At 34.7% G+C, this 26155-nt stretch overlaps 2 protein-coding genes and 3 long non-coding RNA genes across 5 annotated transcripts in view; 1 reads left to right on the top strand and 4 right to left on the bottom strand.

The window, feature by feature from the left end:
- Alg-2 (Apoptosis-linked gene-2) overlaps window positions 1–2764 on the bottom strand; it is a 79412-nt gene extending 76648 nt beyond the window's left edge. The window contains exon 1 of the mRNA XM_075291081.1: window positions 2605–2764. Within this exon, the coding sequence (XP_075147196.1) occupies window positions 2605–2666 (62 nt within the window). The 5' untranslated portion in view covers window positions 2667–2764. The remainder of the gene's footprint in view (window positions 1–2604) is intronic.
- Window positions 2765–6585: 3821 nt separating this feature from the next.
- Window positions 6586–7662, bottom strand: bai (Transmembrane emp24 domain-containing protein bai). Its single transcript, XM_075291071.1, has 6 exons — window positions 7492–7662; window positions 7358–7435; window positions 7180–7300; window positions 7054–7124; window positions 6868–6994; window positions 6586–6807 (listed from the first exon to the last, which is right to left on the bottom strand). The coding sequence occupies exons 1-6, from the start codon at window positions 7585–7587 to the stop codon at window positions 6686–6688; spliced, it is 615 nt and encodes a 204-aa protein (XP_075147186.1). The 5' UTR covers window positions 7588–7662; the 3' UTR covers window positions 6586–6685.
- Window positions 7663–16277: 8615 nt separating this feature from the next.
- On the bottom strand, window positions 16278–16675 carry LOC142221355 (uncharacterized). Its single transcript, XR_012718001.1, has 2 exons — window positions 16548–16675; window positions 16278–16491 (listed from the first exon to the last, which is right to left on the bottom strand). It is a non-coding gene; the product is annotated as an uncharacterized LOC142221355 (long non-coding RNA).
- Window positions 16676–16792: 117 nt separating this feature from the next.
- Window positions 16793–17472, top strand: LOC142221356 (uncharacterized). Its single transcript, XR_012718002.1, has 3 exons — window positions 16793–16905; window positions 16969–17074; window positions 17140–17472. It is a non-coding gene; the product is annotated as an uncharacterized LOC142221356 (long non-coding RNA).
- A 1025-nt stretch (window positions 17473–18497) lies between these two features.
- Window positions 18498–19120, bottom strand: LOC142239859 (uncharacterized). The gene is made up of 2 exons (XR_012723126.1): window positions 18768–19120; window positions 18498–18700 (listed from the first exon to the last, which is right to left on the bottom strand). It is a non-coding gene; the product is annotated as an uncharacterized LOC142239859 (long non-coding RNA).
- Window positions 19121–26155: the final 7035 nt, after the last annotated feature.

Below are 26155 nucleotides of genomic sequence, written 5' to 3'. Positions count from 1 at the left end.
ATTGTTTTTTGTTTATTTCTAGAGTCGAACTTTTGGGATTGAAAATGAAAATAAATTACATTGACTTTCAATTTTAACACAAAAGATTTTTTTATTTTATTTATAGGTTTATTATAATGAAAATTACAATAAATAAAATTAAAATCAAGCAGTAGCAATTATAGCTATCGGTTTATGTTCATTAGTTATTTCATTTAAAATAAAGGAAAATAAAATACCATTTCATGGTTTCATTAAAAGAAATTAAGGTACTTCATTATTTGAGATATCGAAATCTCTTAAGTTTTCGTGCAAAAATATTATTTGATTAATTGTGACATATGACGTTGCTATTTTCGTTCGTTTTTCAGAAATAAGATAACGGGCTTGGGAAAAAACTCTCTCTGAAGAGGTACTTGTCGCTGGTGTCGCCAAATATTTTACAGCTTAACTTTTAACTATTTTTAAAATCCATGTGATATTTTATATATAAACAGGCGGTACTAAGCTTATGTTTCACAAAACCGCAAATAAAAGTGCAAAAATAATATAAAATTGCGTAATTATTTGGAAAATCTAAAATAGCATGAAAGAAAATGGCATCGCAAAATTAATGGTAAACTTAGTACCGCCTTTAATGCAAAAAAAACTTACGTTCGGGGAATCCATGGCTTACAAACTCTCCTTGCACACACACACAGTTTAATGACTACGCACCAACTATCCCACCATTTAATCTTTCAGCTCTGTTCAGAAGATGTTGAAAGCATAACAACTTGTTGCAAGCACTTTAGAACATGCATACAGGTTCTATAATGCTTGAAACTTTGATGCTTGGTTTCGAATAGAACCTTCAAAACATCGTTCGTTTGCAACCATGCAAGCGCAGGTTATGTTCTGATATTTGTTTTATTTGATGTTTGAAAGTTTTGCTATGTTTTGAAAGTTCTATTCATGTTTCAGAACATTTTGAAATTTGCAAATTCATATATGCTTGTGCAGACCTTTAGATAGAACAACTCCAACAAAAAGATGACGACTTAATGGCAATAAGGCATATACTGCGCAACAAAAACGAATATGACGGCTACATCTTAAAAGGTGGTGTATTGTACAAGATTATTGATGACGAAGAAATGCTGGAGGTGCCTAAAGGGATTCAAATTGCTTTAATCAAGAATGCTCATGAACGAGGCCATTTTTCAACGAAGAGTACCAAAGAGCTTCTTCGAAAGGATTATTACATCCCTAAGTTAGACGAGAAAATTTAAAGGGTGATATCCAACTGTATACCATATCTAGTATAAGATGTACAATCATATTTTTGCAGTTATCGACGCTTTCACTAAGTATTGTTGGTTATATTCTAACAAAACCACATCGGCGAAAGATGCTATAACCCAACTACAACAACAAAGTTTAATCTTTGGAAATCCAAATAACATCATACCATCAGCATGCGAAGATTTCAGAATCTATGTAACGACGAAGGCATAAATCTTATGTTATGAAAATAACAACAGGTTTGCACAGAGCCAATGGCCAAATAAAACGACTAAATAGCGTAATCGTGGCGGTGTAATCAAAACTGAGTCTGGAGGACCCAACAAAGTGGTATAAATATGTCGGAAACGAACAACGTAAAATTAATTCCACATATAATCGAAGTGTTGGTACAACTCCGTTTGAGATTTTGATTGGTACCCAAATGCGTAGAAAAGATTTTAGGCTCAAGGAACTTTTAGAGCAAGAATTTATGTCTTCATAATGACAATCGCGACCAAATAGCCTTGCAGCCAAACAACAGATTTTGGAGATACAATCAGAGAATAGACTAAACTACAAATTACGTCGTAGTACAAAATTGGTGAACTTGTCGCCATAAAAAGGACACAACTTGGAGGTGGTTTGAAGCTTCGTCCGAAGTTTTTGGGCCCATGGTCAAAGTCAAGCCGAAAGACACTTATGATGTGGTCAAGTGCGGGAAAAGCGATGGTCCCAACCAGACAACGACGTGTGCAGAGTATATGAAGCCGTGGTCAGATGATACTGATGACGATGAAGGCCTGATGCCCATGATTTCTAGTTCGCAACTCATTTAGTCAGTTCTAATCGTGACGCCGAAGAGGACGAATGTGTTACTTTATTCTATTCAATTTTTTTTAAACGAAAACCATATACGTACTTAATTTCTGTATCTTAACCCAAATCAAACTAACCTGAATCAGACTCTACAGAGTTTGCCCAAGGCTGTTTTATGGAGACCTTCCAAGGTTGATCCTTTTGAATGAGTCCAAGTTATGTGCAGAGGGTGGACTTTCGATACTGGTCTTTTAAAACTTTTTGTTTTATTGAAATCGCAATGTCAATAAGAATCCCGGGTCCATGCGTCAATTATTTGAACTCTGTGATATATTACCAAACAATTACATTTGGGTGCGGTTTGTTCGATGAATACCAAATGCAATATAAACTGTTATGAAGGCATGTAACTCCGAAAAATATGGCCTAAAATCAAAAAATTTAGGCCCTGTCACAAATTGGACCATTATGACTTGTGCCAAAGTAAGTATAAACCGTGATATCCAACACCGGAAACTGCACTTATATATCATATTTTAATACCGTGAAAACACATCCCAAAGGAATTGTCGGTCAGGCATTTGGGATTGGTTCATGTACGCCATTTGAGTTCTTGTTTTACTATCACTGGTATTTGAAATCTTCACCTACGATCCCAGTTCTTCAAAACAATAAACACTGACTCAACTGGTTAATAGTGTTTAGAAAGTAACGAGTATTTGATTACAACTACTCGTTACTGACTGTTTTTTGTGTACTCGGCACTATCAAATGAGTACTCAATAGGGCTGTTTTCTTTTTGCACTGGATGCAACATTTGCAGTGTTGCCAATTTGGTGCTTTTAGCACCAAATTTAGTGCTTTTTGATTTCTAAAAAGCACCAAATTGCATTTTTAGTGCCTTTTCAAAAAAAGCACCAACTTGGTGCTTTCTGGCATTTTCATTTAGTGCTTTTGGTGCTTTTTTTATTTTGAACAGTATTAAGTTTAATTGATACAAAAATTTTGACTAGACTTTCAAGAGCCGAAGAAACTCCAATGTATTGCCAAATATAGAATTTGATTGTTATGAAGTTGGTATTGATTATTTTTTAATTAATATTGTTATTTAGGGTATTCTGTAGGAAAGTAGAGCGATGAGTGTCGAATTTTTGAATTTGGTAAATATGTAATTAAAAACGTTTGTATTAAATTCACAAAAGCACGCACAACTGAAATAAGCAATAAACTCCTTCCATATATTAATATTTTGAAAGTTGAAAAACATCACTGATCAAAATGAATTGGACGAAAGCATTAAAACTGATCAAGGTGTATACTTGAATAGCGGTTCATAATGGTGAGTACTAAGTTTGAGTTTTGCCGCTAAAGTGAAAACTGTCTCAGTACAAATGGGCATAAAATTATGCATATTTGCTGCAAATTTTATTATAACTTGATGGGGATACTGGATGATAGCCAAAAACAAATTTTCACAAAGTTTGTATTCCTTAAAATAATTTATTAAAGAAAAGTAATTGTGAAAAATTGACTATTTTATATTTTAGCGGCTAAACTCGATCTTAATACCCACCTTAACTTCTTGAAATTCAATTCACAAAAGTTCTATAAAACATCTTCAGAAGTTTTTTTTTTTTTTTTTTTTTTTTTTTTTTTTTTTTAGTAGTAGAGCATTTAATTTCCGATTTTGTGGTGGAAGGTGGTATGTTAGAATTTATAATATTTTTTTGTGGTGCTTTTTGGCCTTGGGGAGTTGGCAACACTGAACATTTGTATGGGCTACAGTGCTGCCGCTACTACTTCAATCGAAGTATTTTGCTTCATTTTCACAAAATTTACTTCGTCACTCCTTCTTCCAAAAATCTGCTTCACTTTTTGTTCTGCTTCAAATTTTTAAAATTTTCCCCATATTACCTAATTGTTTTTCCTATTCCTTTAATTACGATGAATATAGCGGTTTTAATCATTGAATTATTAACCGATGTGGACCAATTTTTGCATAGGTGTTAGATACCATATAAAGGGTGATTTTTTAAGAGCTTGATAACTTTTTTTAAAAAAAAAACGCATAAAAAAAACGCATAAAATTTGGTTCTTTATTTGAAACGTTAGATTGGTCCATGACATTTACTTTTTGAAGATAATTTCATTTAAATGTTGACCGCGGCTGCGTCTTAGGTGGTCCATTCGGAAAGTCCAATTTTGGGCAACTTTTTCGAGCATTTCGGCCGGAATAGCCCGAATTTCTTCGGAAATGTTGTCTTCCAAAGCTGGAATAGTTGCTGGCTTATTTCTGTAGACTTTAGACTTGACGTAGCCCCACAAAAAATAGTCTAAAGGCGTCAAATCGCATGATCTTGGTGGCCAACTTACCGGTCCATTTCTTGAGATGAATTGTTCTCCGAAGTTTTCCATCAAAATGGCCATAGAATCGCGAGCTGTGTGGCATGTAGCGCCATCTTGTTGAAACCACATGTCAACCAAGTTCAGTTCTTCCATTTTTGGCAACAAAAAGTTTGTTAGCATCGAACGATAGCGATCGCCATTCACCGTAACGTTGCGTCCAACAGCATCTTTGAAAAAATACGGTCCAATGATTCCACCAGCGTACAAACCACACCAAACAGTGCATTTTTCGGGATGCATGGGCAGTTCTTGAACGGCTTCTGGTTGCTCTTCACTCCAAATGCGGCAATTTTGCTTATTTACGTAGCCATTCAACCAGAAATGAGCCTCATCGCTGAACAAAATTTGTCGATAAAAAAGCGGATTTTCTGCCACTGATTTTGGTAATAAAATTCAATGATTTGCAAGCGTTGCTCGTTAGTAAGTCTATTCATGATGAAATGTCAAAGCATACTGAGCATCTTTCTCTTTGACACCATGTCTGAAATCCCACGTGATCTGTCAAATACTAATGCATGAAAATCCTAACCTCAAAAGAATCACCCTTTACTTACACCATGTACCAAATTTCAGATGAAATTTGGTTCTCTTAGAGGCTCCGCAAGCCAAATCGGGGGATCAGTTTATATGGGGGCTATATATAATTATGGACCGATGTGGACCAATTTTTGCATGGTTGTTAGAGATCATATGCTGAAACCATGTACCAAATTTCAGCTGGATCGGATGAAATTTGCTTCTCTTAGAGTCCCCGCAAGCCAAATTTGGGGGTCCGTTTATATGGGGGCTATACGTAAAAGTGGACCGATATGACCCATTTGCAATACCATCCGACCTACATCAATAACAACTACTTGTGCCAAGTTTGGAGGAGCAAAATTCATCCGATTCGGTTGAAATTTGGTACGTGATGATAGTATATGGTATCCAACAACCATGCAGGAATTGGTTCATATCAGTCTATAATTATATATAGCCCCCATATAAACCGGTCCCCAGATTTGACCTCCAGTGTCTTTTGGAGAAGCAAAATCTATCCGATCTGGTTGAAATTTGGTACGTGGTGATAGCATATGATATTTAACAACCATGCCAAAAGTGGTCCATATCAGTCCATAATCATATATAGCCCCCATATAAACCGATCACGAGATTTGGTTTTGGAGCCTCTTGGAGGAGCAAATTTCATCCGAGTCAGTTTAAATTTGGTACATTGTGCTAGTATGTGGCCGTTAACAACCGTGCCTAACTAGGTCCATATCGGTCTATAGTTATATATAGCCCTCAGATAAATCGATCCCCAATCACACAAAAATTGGTCCATATCAAGTTCATAATTCTATATAGCCCCATATAAGCGACCCCCATATTGCAATTCTGGCTCTCTACGTACTGTGCAAAAGCCCATGTCGATTCGTAATTATTTGTGACTTACCTATACATAAATTTTTTGTCTGATATATACCACGTGGACCTTTTCTATAGAAATAAAATTTTGACAAAATTTTCTATAGAAATAAAATTTTGATCCCCAGATTTGACCCAGGGTGCCTTTCCGAGAAGCAAAATCTATCCGATCTGGTTGAAATTTGGTACGTGGTGGTAGCATATGATATTTAACAACCATGCCAAAAGTGGTCCATATCATTCCATAATCAAATAAAGCCCCCATATACACCGATCACGAGATTTGGTTTTGGAGCCACTTGGAGTAGCAAATTTCATCCGAGTCAGTTGATATTTGGTACATTGTGCTAGTATATGGCCGTTAACAACCATGCCTAATTAGGTCCATATCGGTCTATAGTTATATATAGCCCTCAGATAAATCGATCCCCAATCACACAAAAATTGGTTCATATCAAGTTCATAATTGTATATAGCCCACATATAAGCGACCCCCATATTTCAATTCTGGCTCTCTACGTACCGTGCAAAAGTCCATATCGATTCGTAATTATTTGTAGACTTACCTATACATACTAACAATTTAGAAAACGATGTTAAGAAGTTTTAAGATACCACAACCCAATTAATTCGATTGTGGATGACAGTCTTTCGTAGAAGTTTCTACGCAATCCATGGTGGAGGGTACATAAGATTCGGCCTGGCCGTATATACTTGTTTCTCTTAGAATTTGCTTCATTTTTATTGTTTCATTGTTTTTCGATATAATGAATTTTATGAATGCTATTTAAGAACTGAAGTATCTAAAACACTATTCTATTAATTTCTTTGCCTTAAAATATCGTCGAAGATAGAGAACTTGCCATGTTGCTAAGCCTAAGAGACAGCACATACTGAAAATGCTGAAGAACAGCACTCTACTGTTAGTTTTTTCTGCAATTAAAAACAAAAGTATTAACTAAGATGTTCTGTGGACGCCAATTTTTTGCTTACCATTCGTATCTCTCATTTCTTCCTCTCGTTTACGCATCAAAGCAAAATCACGAACAATGGAATCAGACAAATCTTCCAACCTTTTCAAGTCAACTTCTAATGGTTTAATTTTTGAAGCTTCAGCGATCTAAAATATGAATACTTAATTGAAAGAATGTTTGTTGTAGTTATTATTATCAAACTTACACCCTCATAATTTTTCGTTTCTACACCTTTTCTCGTGATCAACGAAACTTCCTGGACTACTCCCCTTTGATCTAAAGAGCATAAAGATCATATATAATTTTTCGGCATTAGAAAAATATAACTTACGTGGAGGCACTTTTGAAATGAAGCAAATCTCATAAGTATCATAAATTTCGGACATGAAACTAAACTTTCCTTTTGTTATATGCTCTTTCTGGGACAAGATATGACCTTTTGAATCGCGTGCCTAATAATTACATTTTTATAATTGTTTATGAATTTTAGTGAAAATCACATTTCTTACAATATAATCCATGACTTGCCCTGGTACGTCGGAAACCTCGTATTCGCCCATAACTAGTTGATTGGCTTGCATGTCTTCCTATAAATATTTAAGAAACTTTGTTAAAGGCCATAAATCGAATAATTTAGCATTACCTGCAAACATTTTTGTGTATTTGGCGACAGATGAAACATTACACAACTTGTTTGGCAAATTAATGCACAAACTGCAATGAGTATAATAATCTTCATTTTAACAATCTCTAAACCAATGCAGCCAAAAAGGTGAGGTGGCTGTAATTTCAGCAAGTTCTACTATATAGTGTTGGGAAAGTAACGAGTATTTCATTACAAGTACTCGTTACTGACTAATTTATTGAGTACTCGTTACAATTAAATGAGTACTCAATATCTTCAATACAATCCCAATAAACACAAACGTTTAAAAAATGCTAACCCAATAAACACAGGATGAGCGTTTTTCAAATGCAACAACTTTTCAGTTTGAAGGCCGGTATGCACCTCTAGCGAAATTTTCGGTAGCAAAGATTTATTTAAGTCTACAACAAAAAAACAGGGCTGTGTACTCAAATTTTAAACCAGCTAATCGCTTTTACAAATTGTTAATATATGTTCCAAATATTCCTAAAATAAATTGTTATTATTTACCCTGCCAGCATTTCAATGTTCCATTTCATCCTCATCGCTACCACAGACTCGTAAGTGACACTGCAACAATCGCCAACTGTGATAGTATTTTGCCATCACTATTCGCATGAAAGTATTTTGCCATCACTATTGTTACAAGAGTCATTTTATATTTTGTGAAACACCAAGCGCAACTGGCTTATTATAATTTATTTCACTGAAAACGAAAATAAAGTGCTGAAAATATAGTTATTACGCTTAAAATTGTGAAAAGTAAATTGGTGAACAATTTTTGACTTTCCAAATGGTATAAAGTGATAGTTTTTCAAATATTTTTCCAGACACGCTGCCTCCATTGGGAATAAAAGTACTGGCTGATAGACGCTACAACATTTAACTTACAACTTGTAACTCAACATCAATCTCTTATTAATGCATAAAAATGTGTTAAATGTGATGTGATAGCCGTATAAATGTTATATTTATGAGAATTTATAAATGTTTCATAAAATTAATAAACATGTAAACAATCGTGTTTTACTTGACCACAATGATTCTTTTACAACTATCTTAAAATGCACTTTGTTTGATTGTTTGAAGGGGCTCTTATTGGCGTCCTTCTAAATGTATCCAGAAGGGCTCCTAATAATTGCACTCATGCGATACTTTTTTGTAGTAACTTGGCGTGGTACAACTTCTCAATAGTGACGGCGCTTTTCCGAGGAGTTTTGGATATCGTATACGACTGTTTTCGACGTAGTGGGGATTCTCTGAAGCGCCCCCAAATTCAAAAAATGTTGGCAGGGTACAGACCTTTTAAAACTTTTACGCACACAATGATTGTAATAAATTAAATGTTTGCTGCCAAAATATGCTTTTGACAACCCTGTTATTTTCATTAGAGGTGCGTACCAGCTTACGAAATTGAACGCTACCGAAAATTTCGTTAGCATAAATAGCAATGCATTTCTTATAGGAATGAAATTTTTCGCTAGAGGTGCATACCGGCCTTGAGGGTAAATATAATTTTCAACATAAATTCAACTTGACTTGAAATAGCTCATCTTCAATACATCTTCAAATTGTTTGCGAATTATTTCCAATTTGCCAAAATGTTGACGAAATCTTTGAAAAGGTGTTGAAGATAATATGAGAAAACTTGGACAAAACACTACCCTAACCCTGCCAACATTTTTGGAATTTGACGACACTTCTGAGAATCTCCACCACGTCGAAAACAATCGTATACGATATCAAAAACTCGTCGGAAAAGCGCCGTCACTATTGAGAAGTTGTACCACGCAAAAGTTACTACAAAAAGGTTTCGCATGAGTGCAATTATTAGGTGCCTTTATAGATCAATTTAGCACGACGCCAATAAGGGACCCTCCAAACAATCAGAAAAAGTGCATTTTAAGATAAGGGCTGTTTTCTTTTTGCACTGGATAGAACTTTTGTATGGCAATCGTTGCACTGGTGTTCTATCCAGTGCAACTATCAGTGCAAGTCGCACCAGAGTCACCATTATATGCGAATTTTGTAGTTGTCAAAATATGAATTGGCAACTAACTAAAATACTGGGGAGGAACACATCTCAAGTGAATGTCACATACTGAAAAGAAGAAGAAACAAAAGCAAATGTAAATAAACAAAACAGAAGTATTTGTTTAAATTTTGTTTCACTGCAACAAAAACAGGAATATGTATCGAATTATGTAGAAATATCTAGTGGCCCAACTTTAAATGTAGCGTCTCTAACAACTTCCAATAAAGGAACTCTCACGGAAGTGACGATTTCATTTGGACATTTCGTCAAAGGCCTTCTCTGTATTTCGTGAGACTCACAATAATTATGGAGTTCGAAAAAATTTAACCGCGCCTTAAATTTTTACAAAAACACCTTAAATGGCATGAGAATCAGTGAAATGTGTTTTATTTTCCTACAAATCAAAGTTTAAATTGCATGGCTCGGGTGGTGGAAGTTTAGTACGAAGGTCCAAAGAAAAGTCTTAATCCAAGAAATAAAAACAGTTCCTTCAATAATGGTGGGGGTAATATTATGGTCTGGGGGTCGTTTTTTGGACATGTTATGGCTCCGATTTATAGAGTATAGAGGGCACTATGCTTTTGGAAATCTTCAAAAACAGTTTGTCCCATGTAATATTACCATAGCAATCACGGGAAATACCGTCTACATGGATTATTCAGTGCGATCATGATCTCCAGCACTCGTATAGTGTGCTAAAACAACTTATTTCTAATGAAAAAGTGTGTGTACTTGTACTCTATGTTTCGAATTCAGGCCAATGTCGTTCCTATGTTTAATAAAAAAATAATGTATTATACCCTTCATTGTGGACCAAATTCATTGATACCATCTCAAGTTTGTTGCGAGCTATATAAAGGTTGATATTCCCATATGCATGAATTTGAATCTGCACCGATTTAGACAAAATTGTATACACTTCAACAAAATCTATGTACTTAATATTTGAATCTAACTTTATGGGACGAAACATAATTTTAGTCAAAAAAAAAAAAAAATAAAATAATAATAATAAGAAAATCTGAAGTCTGGCGGGGCAGACTATAATATACACAACTTTGTATTTAGATCCACATTTTGATAAAATCTCAATCCTTCAATTTTGTTGAGTGCTTTGTATAAAGGTTTATGTTGCTATTTACCTCACTCGATTTGGACAATGTATATTGTAATACTTCTATAAAGAGTGCGACGCAGGGTATACATTTTTAGGCAATTTCGCAAAATTGAATTTATAATCGGTCGAAAGATTTATATTAGAGGTTTTTTAAGAATCAGTGACCATCAGCACGAAATAACATTATATGAAAATTTACTATAGAAATACATTTTCAATAAATATGCTAAATTTTGAGAAAATTTTCTATAGAAATAAAATTTTGACAAATTTTTCTATAGAAAAACAAGTAAGGAAAGTCTATAGTCGGACAGGGCCGACTATATTATACCCTGCACCACTTTGTGATCTACATTTTCGACACCATCTGAATTCCTTCAAATTTTTTGAGTGGTATATATAAAGATTTATGTTAATATTTAAGACCAAAATTCTATTGACTTAAAATTTATGTCGGCTAATGCCCTGGAGTGGAACACAATGTTAGTAAAAAACAAGTAAGTAAAGTCGGGCTGGGCCGACTATATTATACCCTTCACCACTATGTATACCAACATTTGTGTTACCACCTTAACTACTTCAAATTTGCTGGGAGCTATGCAAAGGTTTGCATTTCCAGATACAAATACTTATAATGAAGAGAATATTTGTACAAAAACACTAGAATTAAAATCGGCTATCACCATGGGATGAAACACAATGTTAGTAAAAAATATGGGAAATATGAAGCGAGAGAAATTTTAATGCAAGTGTACAAAAGGACATTTATGATTTATCAGGCGATACATATGTATACCAAATATAGGAAAATTTTAGTAATATTTGCAATTTTTGCTACTCACCAGTGGCGATTTTAAAAGGATATTGGTAGATCTCGCCAAGATATGTGGTCAAGTGTGGGTTGTAACATATTATTTGGTCAAGTCGAGCGACTTGGAGCCTTATTTAAAAATCAACTGTTCTGTGGAAATTCTGGCACTACAGGATATGACTAAGATATGAGGAAATCATCACAGAATTTTGTCTAAAGTGTGGAAATTTTGGTCATATTTGTAATAACTGGAAACACGAATATATGGGGGTTTTATCTAAATCTGAACCAAATCAGATCAAACTTTACACACTTAAATATCTAAAATATTAAAGATTTTAACCAAATTTAACACACATAACGACACCTAAATCTGAATCGATTTCAATCAAATTTACCAAGCATTGCTAGAATGTTAATTCTACTCTCTGTGCAAAACTTCACGAAAATCGGTAGTAAACTTTGGCCTCTGTTGTCATATGAGTCTAAATCGGACGAAAATTTCAATCAAATTTTGCACTCGTGACTATATGGCCAAGCGTTATGTTTGAGCAAAATTTCAACCAAATCAGGGTAAAACTCAGGCTGAATCCATATAAGTGCATATCGTACGAAAGATATATATGGAAGCTATATCTAAATCTGAACCGATTTCAATAAAATTTGGCACATTTGACTATACTACCAATTGTACTCCTAGTGCAAAATTTCTACCAAATTTGGGTTAAAATCTGGCTTCTAGGGCCGTATAAGTGGACGAAAGATATATATGGGAGCTATATCTAAATCTGAACCGATTTCTTCCAAAATCAATAGGGTTCTATTCTGACCCAAAACACATACTTGTGCCAAATTCGAAGTCGATTGGGCTTAAATTGCGACCTAGACTTTGATTACAAAAATGTGTTCACGGACAGACGGACATGGCTATATCGACTCAGGAGCCCACCCTAAGCATTTTTGCCAAAGACCCCATGTGTCTATCTCGTCTCCTTCTGGGTGTTGCAAACATATACACTAACTTATAATACCCTGTTCAACAGTGTGGCGCAGGGTATAAAAATTTTATAAATTGTTGTTCATTAGGCCGTGAAGTACAAAAATATAACAGCAGACATCTACTGCTGTTTTTAGCAGACTTTTTCTATGAGTATACTGGAAGTCGAGTCTGAATTTGGAAAATAAAGTTGTTAACTCGTTTTAAAGGATTTTAATAGCATATGGAGAACAAAAGCTGAAAAAATTAAAACTTAAAATTCGCTTCCTAGAAAGAAGTACACCAAACCGAAATTTAAAAAAAAAAATGTGTCTTAAAAATATCCTTACTAGTATTCTCCGCTTCTTTGGCTCGGATTTAAAATAAAAGGAAAAAAAGGAAAGGGAAAAAGTAAATTTTTAAAGTAAAGACAAAATCTTTGTAACAGGACATGCCTTTTTTTGAGTGTATACTGCTTAATTTTCATAAATAAGGAAATTCGGTTCATCTCCCAAACCTATACCAATGATACCCTTGCTTATGTTTACTAATTCGCATGGGGTGGTTTAGGGTATGATATAGTCGGCCCCGCCCAATACCGATATGGACCAATTTTTGTATGGTTGTTAGAAACCACATACTAACACCACGTACCAAATTTCAACCGGATCGGATGAATTTTGCCCCTCCAAGAGTCTCCGAAGGTCAAATCTGGGGATCGGTTTATATGGGGGCTATACGTAAAGTAATGCGATATGGCCCTTTTCCAATAAGATACGACCTATATCAATAACAACTTCTTGTGCCAAGTTTCAAGTCGATAGCTTGTTTCGAACGGAAGTTGGCGTGATTTCAACAGACGGACCGACCATCATCGGGTCGTATTTTTTCCAAAATGAGGCCGGTCAGGCAGTTACTGTGAATGGTGTTCGCTATCGTAAGATGATAACGAACTTTGTATGGCCCGAATTTGCCCCACAGCTAACGAAACAATGCCTCTTTTGCGCAACAAATTTAATGTCCGTGTTATCTCACGTAATGGCAATGTCAATTGACCGCCAAGATCATGTGATTTGACACCGTTGGACTTTTTTCTTTGTGGTTATTTGAAAGAAAAGGTGTACGTCGATAAGCCAGCAACAATTCAATAGCTAAAGGACGAGATAATTCGGCACATTAACGGCATAGAACCTCAATTATGCCCCAGCGTCATCGAAAATTTGGACCATCGGATGGAGGTGTGCCACCGAGGTCGCGGCGTCTATTTGGCCTATAGTTTGTTCCATACATAATTGAGTAATACGAATATATCATAATAAAATAAAATTACAATAATGTCCTAAATAGTTTGTGTTTTATTCAAAATCAACATCGGCCCTTGAAAATTTAACCACCCTATTCTTTATGGGGTCTTAGAGCAATTTTTCGATCTGCTACAAACGGAATGACAAACTTAAAAAACCACCATCTTATGGTGGAGGGTATAAAAATAGCATTTGGAATAGTATATAATAATAAAATTGCCTTCTTCATCATTATTTAGAAAATATTCACCAAGACAGTATGATTTTGGTTTGGATTTTGCGGTAAAATTTAAAATTTTCATGAATTTTTTAGATATTTACGCTTCATTTGTGTATAATTTTTCTATTCTTTAGTTAACCCTCTAATGCCCAATCCCGCCTTTAGGCGGGCTTCAATAAATAAGGAAGCTTTTAGTAAAACACACCTTAACACAATAAAAATGGGTAAAATAAAAAGAAAACAGTTGGAACTGTTCAAGAGGCTTTGCAGCATATACTGAATTTTACCTATAAAACTTTCTTGTTTAGTTTTCTTGCTTTTGTGTCGTTAACATTAAATATTTATTCAGATGGCCAAAAAATTGGGGCATTAGAGGGTTAATTATACAAACATAATCCAAAAATGAATAAAGTTAAGTTAATTTGCTGAAGAAATAATAATTCCGATAACTAAAATAAACCTAATTTTTTTAATGGTTACATTTTCTTAATACATTTTAAAATAATAAAAACTTTTGTCTTACACTTTTCGACATTTTTATTTTCACGGCGAAAGCATAGGGAAACCTTGAAAATAAAAAATGTAAAAACAAGTGTAATGAAACTTAGTTTTTATTGATGGAACCATGAACGCCTAAATGTTTTTTACCATATTTAAAATTTTTGAAAGAAAATCTTCACTCCAGCGCCTCTATAATGGGATTTCGTGATAAAGACTCCTTGTTCCAACAAGCAAACACCTGAAACACACGGCCTGGGATGTGAAAATATGGCTCCTTCACAACACTAAATATCTCAAAACGCAACCACAAAGCCCAGGTAGCAACCCCATTGAAAACTAGGATCTCATTTGGAACCGTGGATCGGACAAAACCAAATTTCATCTTGGACAGCCCTTAAAAAAAGTGTTACAAGAAGAATGGGGCAAAATCTCTCAAGAAACGTGTCGATGCCAAGACGACTGGAAGCCATTTGCGCTAACAAAGGGTACTATTCCAAATACTAAGTGGACCAAAATAATGTCTCATACAATGTGATTACTGATACGACGAATACTTTTGTGAGCTTTTTTTGTAGTTTTTTGATTTAATGATTAAAAATAATACAATAAAATTAATTTCACGATTTTTGTTTACGTTTTGCTGTTATGTATATCCATGGAAACATTTTAATAAAACTTTTTCATATAAATGTTAAGCGGTTTGCGATTTCAAGATATAAAAAAGAATATTTTTGTGAGTCACTGTATATGTTTTGTTTTTGTTTTTTGTATGACTTGTTTTATGGTCTAAAACAGCAAGAAATCCCTTTCTCAACTAAATATACAAATAAACTTGCGATATTTGTTTGTGGCTGGTGGTGGTGATGTTTTTCTCTGCCTACAATTATTGGTATTTCGTTCCAAAGAAAAACTTATAAACCAAGGTGGCTATTAAACCCAAGACAAAAGGCATCAGCCATGACTTCATTACGATTCCTCGTTCTTTTGCTCAGTATTCCATGTGGGTTCGGATTTTTCTGGAACATTTGTACGCTCTTCAGCAACTAGTTAACCGATTTTGTATTGTTGCATCATTTCACGGGCATATGAACTGTGACCAACTTCTTCGAAATTTTCTGTAGCATCTTTACCAGCTTGTTCGATCAAGACTTCTTCACCACCAGGATGCTCATTGAGAAAAGGGGTCACTTCATACACGTTGTTGTGGATTATGAACCAATTCTTTTCTTTTGTAATATTTTTGGCATCTTCGGCGTGGGTAAATTATTTTAAATTTTGCGATGACATGGTGTTTAATTAAATAATTTGTGGTATTAAGTTGAATTATATTTCCTGTATATTCTCTCCCTCTTGTGATGGCTGGCCGAAGTCTGTAATTCTACGTTAACTAGGCTTTTGTGATTTTGATGCAATTGGCATATCCATTTCTATACCACACATGCTTGTGGTATTAGCCACTTTTAAATCCACCACTTGAGCAAATTCCCATATTTCCACGCGTTTGGTTGATAAACATGACGCACTGAATCTGTTTCCACGCACGTAGCTGTTGCCAGCAGTCATTTGTTTTTGAAAGGCAAGCAGCAAATCCTTTAAAATTAATAATCACTCTTTCGTTTTTGGTACACTTATTTCTATAAATTGATTATTAAATGTATACCCCCTATTTTTATTTGTAAACAATAACTTTGATTTTGACATTTGACGACCAAGTGTTGCCAATCAAAATCGAAATTTGAACTGAAATTTTTTTTGCGTTTTATTTTAGCACTGGTTATCAGTGCAAAAAGAAAACAGCCCTATAGTTGTAAAAGAATCATTGTGGTCGAGTAAAACACGTTTGTTTAGATATTTATTAATTTGTGTAAACATTTACAAATTCTTAAAAATATAACATTTATACCACTATCACATTACATTTTAAATAATTTTTGGCATTAATGATGATGTTGAGTTACAAGTAGCGAGTTACATGTTGCAGCGTCTATCAACTAGTGTTTTTATTTGATGGAAGCAGCATGTCTGTAAAATATCTGAAAAACAATCACTTTATTCCATTTGGAAAATCAAAAATTGTTCACCAATATACCTTTCGCAATTTTAAGCGTATAATCTATGTTTTTAGAACTTTATTTTCGTTTTTATTTAATTAAAATATAACAAGCTGGTTGCGCTTGGCGTTTCACAAAAAATAAAATCGTAGTAGGGATGGCAAAATACTTTCATGTACTTTTTGATGTACCTTTTCATGATGGTTGAAGTGACATTTACGAGTCTGTGGTAACGATGAGGATGAAATGGAACTTTGAAATGCTGGCAGGGAAAATGCAACGAAAAAAAACATGTGGTTTTCAATACTTATTTGTGCAACGAAGTTCGTGGTCAATTGCAAGAAATTAAAAAAATGAAAAATTTTAGACAAATAACCAAATAGTTTATAAAAATAGGTAAGTGAAAATAAAAAATGAATAAAACTTTAAGGAAGTCATAAAATGTATATCTCTTTGCAGAAAACTAAAATTATGGATTCTACGTTCTTGAAAACATTAAAAAGATGACCGATGAAAAAATGGTGGACAATTAACTGGAACTCCTTCAAATAGTTTATAATAATTGGTACGTCAATATGAAAAATTAAATCAACATTTTAGAGAAGTCACTAAATTTAAATCTCTTTGCAGAAAACTAACATCTTTGGATGCTACATTCTTGCAAACATTAAGAAGCTGAGCAATAAAAAATGAGTGGCTTATCGACAAGAAAAAGTTTCCAGACAAGAAAAAGTTTCCAGAAACATTACAAGTGTACCCCCCCATGATATTAATAATGTCAAACTAAAATGGCAGATCACTCAAGTTTTGTTTGTATGTGTAGTGTTGTTGTGTTTGTGTATGTGTAGTGTTGTTGTATTGTTGAATGCATATATAAAACATCAACATTGTTGAATACTAAACGTAAACAAAGCCTTTGACAAGATGAATGTCGATATTAGTCACCTGATTGCATGACTTTACCTCTTTAATATGCCTTGCCGCCTCACTAGCAATTTCAAATCCAGTGGTCACCACCACGGTTCCCACAAAGGATAATAACGCCATTTCATTTGCCAATGTTGTTACCTTGTAAGCTACACTTGTAGTTTAGTCAATGCATGGCTTTAAGCTGAGATCAAAAACAACAATAACGAAAATGAATAAATTATACATAATTCATAGAATTTTGGCTTTGACTTTTAATTAGAAGTGGCGATATCATTTATACAAATTTTGGTTGAAAAGTATTTGCAACAATAGGGCTGTTTTCTTTTTGCACTGGATGCAATATTTGTATGGGATATCCAGAACATCGTTGCACTGGTGTTCTATCCAGAACATCTCATCAGTGCAAGTCGTGCCGATGTTACCAGATTGTATTTTTATAAAGTGACGCTTCATCGATTCACAATAGCAATTTATCGTGACTATTTTTTCGAAAAACATGAAATTCAAAGTGGTACAGTGTCATAAATAATCGCAGCAGTAAATATTTATTACTAATTGGAGAATTTCATACATTAAGGCCGGTACTCTGTTCGGTTTTCGCGTTGAAACTCCATACAAAATTAAAAAATGCGAAAAACTAGCGAAAATTTGCCATTTGTGGTACTTTGTTTTTTTCGAGTTGAAAAACTGACGTGTATAGCATGGCACCATTTGCAATGTGAATTAAGAAATAATTTATTTATTAAAACTATTTTTGTGGGTTTATAACACAAACACGGATTATATTTTTGTTCCGAAACTATCCCTGCCAACATTTTTTGAATTTGGGGTCGCTTCTGAGAATCCCCAGTACGTCGAAAACAATCGTATACGATATCAAAAACTCGTCGGAAAAGCGCCGTCACTATTGAGAAGTTGTACCACGCCAAGTTACTACAAAAAGGTTTCGCATGAGTGCAATTATTAGGTGCCTTTATAGATCAATTTAGAACGACGCCAATAAGAGACCCTCCAAACAATCAGAAAAAGCACATTTTAAGATAGTGGTAAAAGAATCATTGTGGTCGAGTAAAACACGTTTGTTTAGATATTTATTAATTTGATTAATCATTTACAAATTCTTAAAAATATAACATTTATACCACTATCACATCACATTTAACATAATTTTTTGCATTAATGATGATGTAGAGTTACAAGTCGCCAGTTACATGTTGCAGCGTCTATCAGCCAGTGTTTTTATTCGATGGAGGCAGCGTGTCTGTAAAATATTTGAAAAACAATCACTTTATTCCATTTGGAAAATCAAAAATTGTTCACCAATATACCTTTCGCAATTTTAAGCGTAAAATCTATGTTTTCAGAACTTTATTTTCGTTTTTATTTAAAAAAAATATATCAAGCTGGTTGCTCTTGGCGTTTCACAAAAAATAAAATGGCTTTTGTAAAAGTAGTGATGGCAAAATACATGTATGAAGTACATTTTGTACTTTATGATATGCTGCCCCCCATCACAGTAGGATGGTTGTAGTGACATTTACGAGTCTGTGGTAGCGATGAAGATGAAATGGAACTTTGAAATGCTGGCAGGGATACAAAGGATCAAAGGAGCAGCAGATCAATTGCCCAAGGAAAATAAAATGTTAATTTTGTAATAACAAACAGCAACCACCAACTTAATTCAATATCGCTCCCTGTAAAATAGCGCTCCAAGTTACCTAAATAAACACAGCTTTCTATGTGCGAAATAATGGTTTCAATAAAAATTTTTCGCAAGGATGAACATAGTACCGGCCTTTAAAAATGCAAGATTTCACTTTTTTCTGTGATTGTTTTTAAACAGCTGATGACAGTGTTGCATATTGTTGGAGATGTCCTGGATAAAGGTGGGTATTAAGTTCGAGTTTAAGGTGAGTATTAAGTTCGAGTTTAGCCTCTAAAATCGCTAAAGTGAAAACTAAATCAGTAAGAAAAATGCATGAAATTATATATATTTGTTGCAACTTTTTTTATAACTTGATGGGGAAAAGCCCAAAGCAAATTTTCACAAAGTTTGTATTCCTTAAAACGGATTATTAAAGAAAAGTAATCGTGAAAAAATGACGTTTTTAGCGGCTAAACTCGATCTTAATACCCACCTTTAGCAGCTAAAAACGTAATTTTTTCACGATTAATTTTCTTTAATAATCCATTTTATGGAATACAAACTTTGTTTTGGGCTTTTCCCCATCAAGTTATAATAAAATTTGCAACAAATACGTATAATTTCATGCATTTTTCTTACTGATTTAGTTTTCACTTTAGCGATTTTAGCGGCTAAAGGTGAGTATTAAGTTCGAGTTTAGCCGCTAATTTTCACTAAAGTGAAAACTAAATCAGTAAAAAAGTCATAAAATTATACATATTTGTTGCAGATTTCATTATAACTTGATGGGGAATATACCCACCTTAAAGGTGAGTACTATGTTCGGCTTTTTCACCAAAACACTAAATTAAAAGTACAAATATATTTATGAAAACGATTATATTTTGATCAAGTCTTACCAAATAATGGATGGAAAAGATCCAAGGAATTGATTGCAACTAATTTTATATTTCTAAATTAATTAATTAAAAAAAGTAACCGTGAAAACAAGCTGGGTTTCAGCTTGAAAACTGAACATAGTACTCAGCTTAAACTCGAACTTAATACCCACCTTAAAGGCCGGTACTCTGTTCGGTTTTCGCGTTGAAACTCCATACAAAACCAAAAAATGCGAAAAATTTCCGAAATTTTTTCCATTTGTGATACTTTGTTTTTTCGTGTTGAAAAACTGACGTTTATAGCACGGCGCCATTTGCAATGTGAATTAAGAAATAATTTATTTATTAAAAACTATTTGTGCGGGTTTCTAAATCAAACACGGACCATATTTTTGTTCCGAAACTATACAAAGGATCAAAGGAATAGCAGATCAATTGCCCAAGGAAAAATAAAATGTTATTTTGTAAAAACAAGCAACACCACCAACTTAATCCAATATCGCTCCCTGTAAAATAGCGCTCCAAGCTACCTAAAAAAACGCCGCTTTCTATGTGCGAAATAATGGTTTCCATAAAAATTTTTCGCAAGAATGAACATAGTACCGGCCTTTAGTGGGTGTTGGGGATTCCTTCAGTAAATTGGAAAGGAATTTAATATGCAATCCCTTTAACAATTATACCAAGGAAACCGACCAGTCTGGTAACCTGCTAACGTTTACTGAAATTTTTGTTTTACCAACACTCTAGCAATTTGATTCTCTCTCCTTTTTTACCAACACCAAAGCAATTCGATCCTCTCTTTACATTGATTTCTTTCCAATGCTAAATTTGTTTTCTATCCCTTTTTAACGAAAGACTGGTTTTTCTTATTCTTCGATCCCGTTAGAATATATAAGGGTACAGAAAAATTTAGATGGGCTGATGATGAGGCGCGAAAAAAAGTCAGTCAGAGATTGGACGTGAAAAATACAAGTCGATAGCGGTGCGGTGTGTTTTTTAAGAATTTGAAAAGAAATTTTCTGTAATGGACAGAAACTAATACTTAAAAGAGATTATTTATCAAGACAATTCAATTAAATGTGTGCCAAATGTGAAAAAGAAAAGATACCTAAGAAAAAAAAAAATTAAAAAGCAAAAGAAACCAATTTAAAGTATAAGCTGAATTCTTTTCAAATTGGTATCATATGTAAAAACAACAGAAAAACTACGTGAAAACTTAAGAAAAAGGATTTTATTTTTCAATTGTACCAAATGTGTAAACGACAGCCCCATTGATTTCTAAACTTTTTCTTGAATAATCCATTCTGAAAGGTACATATGGATATATTCTTAAATAACATGCCGGCCCATGCATTAGCTTGGGCAATAAGAAAATACACACAAAAAAATTTCCAAAGTTAAAACCGTCCAGCTAAAGCGAGAACATATTACTATGGCAAACAGTAACTAATAATTTCAATTGAATAATTAATGAAAATTATGTGCCAATAACTTAAATCAAAAAAAGATAAGGAGAACCAAAAATTGTTTTGTTAACATATACCTCGATAAATATATGTATATATACGATCCGCTTAACACCCATAGACATTGTTCATAAACGAAGTTCGTACAACAACAATTTTCAAGATTAGCAAAGCAAAACCCCTTTATCAAAGACTACAACAACTCAATCAACACAAATCTGTTCTAAGAAAGCCCAACAACAACATCTTCATCAGTCAATAAGCTTACATAATTCCTGTAAAGCCAACAGAATTTGGATTAACAGACACCATTGTAGCAGTCACCATAGGATATCAAATACTAACATGTAGTTTAAGTACAGTATGTAAGTAGAATAAGTTATGTACATACCTAAGAACAACAAAAATATATTTTTTGTATATATCTTTTCTTCTCTTTCAACAAATTTACATTGATTTATATTTACATTATTCACATATCCTTAGGATAGTATCTTTATTATCTCTATAAATTTTTTTTTCATATTTAATATCAATTGGTATATATATATATATATATAGAGTTTTTTCCATTCCTCTTCATTTATTTTACTGAATTGCCATAAGAGTATGTATGGAAAAGAAGGACTATATCAATAAATTTATATTTTTAATAATGAAATCTTAAATCCTCTTTCTTATTTCTATGAGAGATGAAAGCTAAATTAAGAGCCAGCGGGTATGTCTAGATAGATATCACTATACAGGGGTAGCTTTAAATTAGGAGTGTGGCAGAGCTACTACGGCGTTTCGAATGTGAAATACGGGAGGGAAAAGTACACTCGGAGTGACAATAACATCACGTCACCATTTCTTTTACTGACTTTATTGCTTGGTTATTTTTCTGGACATCACTTCATAGGTTTTGACGATTATATATGTGGTGTAGGATATGGCATTATTTTTACTATGATTACGCGGCGAATAATTTGGGTCGAAGAACCACCACTCTTGGCAGAGCTGGCCACCTTACAACTTTTATGCCATCAACCCTTCTTATTGCCGATATTTAAATAATTTATAAATTTGAAAAAAAAAAAAATATTTCATAAAGACACGCGTAACATAGATGGCGCCCAACGAAATACTTTGAAGCGGTCCAAGCAACAGTCTAATTAATTTTAGTGGTATTGTTCTAACTTATCGTATAATTTTGATTTGCTTAACAAAAGCCCCAGGCTTTCTGGGAATTCGGAAATATAAATGAATTGTACGATTGAGAAATATTAAACGATTGTCTTCAAGATTTGCATGATCACGTACGATAAATACAATGTTCACTGAAATATATATATATATATATATATATATATATATATATATATATATATATATATATATATATATATATATATATATATATATATATATATATATATATATATATATATATATATATATATATATATATATATATACTGTTACGTTTTTATATTGAGGCGTATTTAATTACCCGATAATTAAAAAGACAGTTCTTTTCAATAACGTTAATCTACAATTTATTTGTTTAACTGATTGGTTTCACTTATTTTCTCTACGATGTGTACTGTATAAACTTTAGCTTACGACTGACTTGACTGCACCCTCCGCCAGGGGCTTATATACCGTGATTTGACGATTTCGAAAATTCTGGATAGTCTGGCCTACAACCATCTAGAACTATCTTGTTACAATTTATCTAACACCACATATTCAACTGGTTATCTTCATTGCCTACAGCCATCTAGAATATTCTATCGGCGTTATTTTACAGGTGATATGGCACACATACTTTTAGGCTTATGCTAATAATCTAGCGCATTCTACGAGATTAGGTAGATGTCGTGCAGGCATAAAACAAAAGGCGTTACTTTTACAATGAACGATTGGAAACACAAAAGATGTTTAAGAAAGTACTAGAAAATAAAGAAATGACTCTAACAAGTTATGACGTAATTTTATCGTTACAATTTGAAATTTAAATTAACGTAAACTAATTTAAATAAACTTAAATCTAGAAATATCACATTCGTAACACTGCCTCCCGCTTAAGCCTGTTCGTCCCGAATAGGCACAGAACCCGTTCCGTATGGAGCCAAACGTTCCAGGTGAACGACTTTCATCTTTGACCTTGGGCTGTCGTCTTTTTGAATGCGGTATACAACATCATTGATCTTCTTGATGACTTTATATGGGCCTTCCCACTGTGTTTGTAGTTTAGGACATAATCCTTTCTTTCGGTGCGGGTTGAATAGCAGAACCAGTTGTCCTTCACTAAAGCCCTCAGTGTTTGCTGCACGATCATATCTCGCCTTCATTCTGTTGCTAACCATTTTTATTTTGTTTCGCACTGATTCGTGAACTTTACCAAATGTGTTTGGTATGTCGTTACTGGTTTCTTCCATGGCGAGCTCATTGGGTGTAGCGCCAAATATCAAATCTCCGGGCAACTTCAATTCCGTTCCGAATAGGACCTTGGCCGGTGTTCGTGACGTAGAATCATGTATGGCTGATCTATACGACAGCAAAAACTTTGGTATATGATCGTCCCAGTCTCGTTGGCCGTTATCCACTACCTTTCGAAGATGTTCTTCCAGAGTGCGATTAAACCTTTCTACCATGCCATCAGACTGCGGATGCAATGGCGTAGTCCTTGTTTTCTTGATACCGAGGGAGTCACACATCTCTTTGAATATGGCCGATTCGAAATTTCTTCCTTGGTCTGAGTGTATCTCGGTCGGCACACCGTAGCGACATATCCAGTTCTTGTCGACTACATCTACAATCGTCTTCGCCTCTTGGTTAGGAATGGCATAAACTTCTGGCCACTTGCTGAAGTAGTCCATGACCACAAGGACATATCGATTTCCAGAATCACTTACTGGGAAAGGCCCTGCAACGTCCATTGCTATTCTTTCAAAAGGCGCTCCTGGCCTATACTCTTGCATAAGACCTCTACTTTTTCGTCTTGGCCCTTTCGCCTTTATGCACTTCTCACAATTTGCCACCCATTCAGCAATTGATTTCTGGCATCCAACCCAGTAGAATCGTTGCTTCACTTTCTCGGCTGTTTTGGTTATTCCTAAGTGACCTCCACTAGGTCCATTGTGGAATTCCGTCAAAACATCCTTTACCTTGGAATCTGGCACGATTATCAAGTTGCGGCTATTCCTGCCATCTTGACTTTCCTACTTACGTTGTAGGGTTCCGTTGACCAGACATAGACTGTCCCATTGAGCCCAGTATGATTTCATAAGTGGGCTTTCGGCTGCGATGTCTTTCTTACTGGGTTTCTTATCTTCTTCTTCTTTCGCCGAAATAATTTTGCTCAAAATGAGATCTTTACGCTGTTCTGCTGGCCAGTCCACTCCAGATTCTACGTGCAACAGCCTGATACCCACGATTTCTTCCTTATGTTCAGCTTTCGAGCAGTGTTTACACTCGACATTACAAGGTCGACGTGACAAGGCGTCCGCGTTGCCGTGTTTGCCACCTTTTCTATGCTCGATACTGAAATCATAGCTTTGGAGTCTTTCTATCCAACGTGCCAGCTGAGCTTCCGGATTCTTGAATTGAAGCAACCATCGTAGAGCTGAATGGTCAGTTCTTAGCAAGAAATTCTGTCCATACAAGTATTTGTGGTAATGCTTCACGCTTTATATGACAGCAAGCAGCTCTCTTCTTGTTACGCAATAGTTCTTCTCGGGCTTGGATAACGTTCGGCTAAAATATCCGATGACCTTTTCTTTACCTTCAATCTGTTGAGATAGTACACCACCAATTCCGTACGCACTAGCATCTGTGTCCAAAACAAATTTTTCAGTATGATTTCATAAGTGGGCTTTCGGCTGCGATGTCTTTCTTACTGGGTTTCTTATCTTCTTCTTCTTTCGCCGAAATAATTTTGCTCAAAATGAGATCTTTACGCTGTTCTGCTGGCCAGTCCACTCCAGATTCTACGTGCAACAGCCTGATACCCACGATTTCTTCCTTATGTTCAGCTTTCGAGCAGTGTTTACACTCGACATTACAAGGTCGACGTGACAAGGCGTCCGCGTTGCCGTGTTTGCCACCTTTTCTATGCTCGATACTGAAATCATAGCTTTGGAGTCTTTCTATCCAACGTGCCAGCTGAGCTTCCGGATTCTTGAATTGAAGCAACCATCGTAGAGCTGAATGGTCAGTTCTTAGCAAGAAATTCTGTCCATACAAGTATTTGTGGTAATGCTTCACGCTTTATATGACAGCAAGCAGCTCTCTTCTTGTTACGCAATAGTTCTTCTCGGGCTTGGATAACGTTCGGCTAAAATATCCGATGACCTTTTCTTTACCTTCAATCTGTTGAGATAGTACACCACCAATTCCGTACGCACTAGCATCTGTGTCCAAAACAAATTTTTCGCCAGGAATTGGATACGCCAGAACAGGAGTTGAACATAAAAGTTCTTTTAGATGATGAAATGACTGTTCCTGTTCTTCACTCCACTGGAACTTCGTACCTTTTTGCGTTAATTTATGGAGGCTTGCGGCGATGCTGGCGAAGTTTGGTACGAAACGCCTGTAGTATGTGCATAAACCAAGGAAGCTGCACAACTGTGGAGATTCCGTGGACGTGGCCAATCTTTTACTGCTTGAATTTTGTCTTCATCGGTGGATATGCCCTCTGCTGTAACATGATGACCCAGGTACTTAACTTCTCGCTGGAAAAG

This window comes from Haematobia irritans, chromosome 1 (assembly GCF_050003625.1).
Source record: "Haematobia irritans isolate KBUSLIRL chromosome 1, ASM5000362v1, whole genome shotgun sequence".
Lineage (NCBI taxonomy): Eukaryota > Metazoa > Arthropoda > Insecta > Diptera > Muscidae > Haematobia > Haematobia irritans.
The sequence above is the reverse complement of the archived record's forward strand: the minus strand, read 5'-3'. Positions and strand labels throughout refer to the sequence as shown.

Coding starts and splice junctions, on each gene's coding strand:
- bai (XM_075291071.1), bottom strand. CDS start 7,587: ATGAAGATTATTATACTCATTGCAGTTTGTGCATTAATTTGCCAAACA. Junction 7,301..7,357: donor GGCAAGTCATGGATTATATT/GTAAGAAATGTG, acceptor TGTAATTATTAG/GCACGCGATTCAAAAGGTCA. Junction 6,808..6,867: donor AGAAATGAGAGATACGAATG/GTAAGCAAAAAA, acceptor TTTTAATTGCAG/AAAAAACTAACAGTAGAGTG.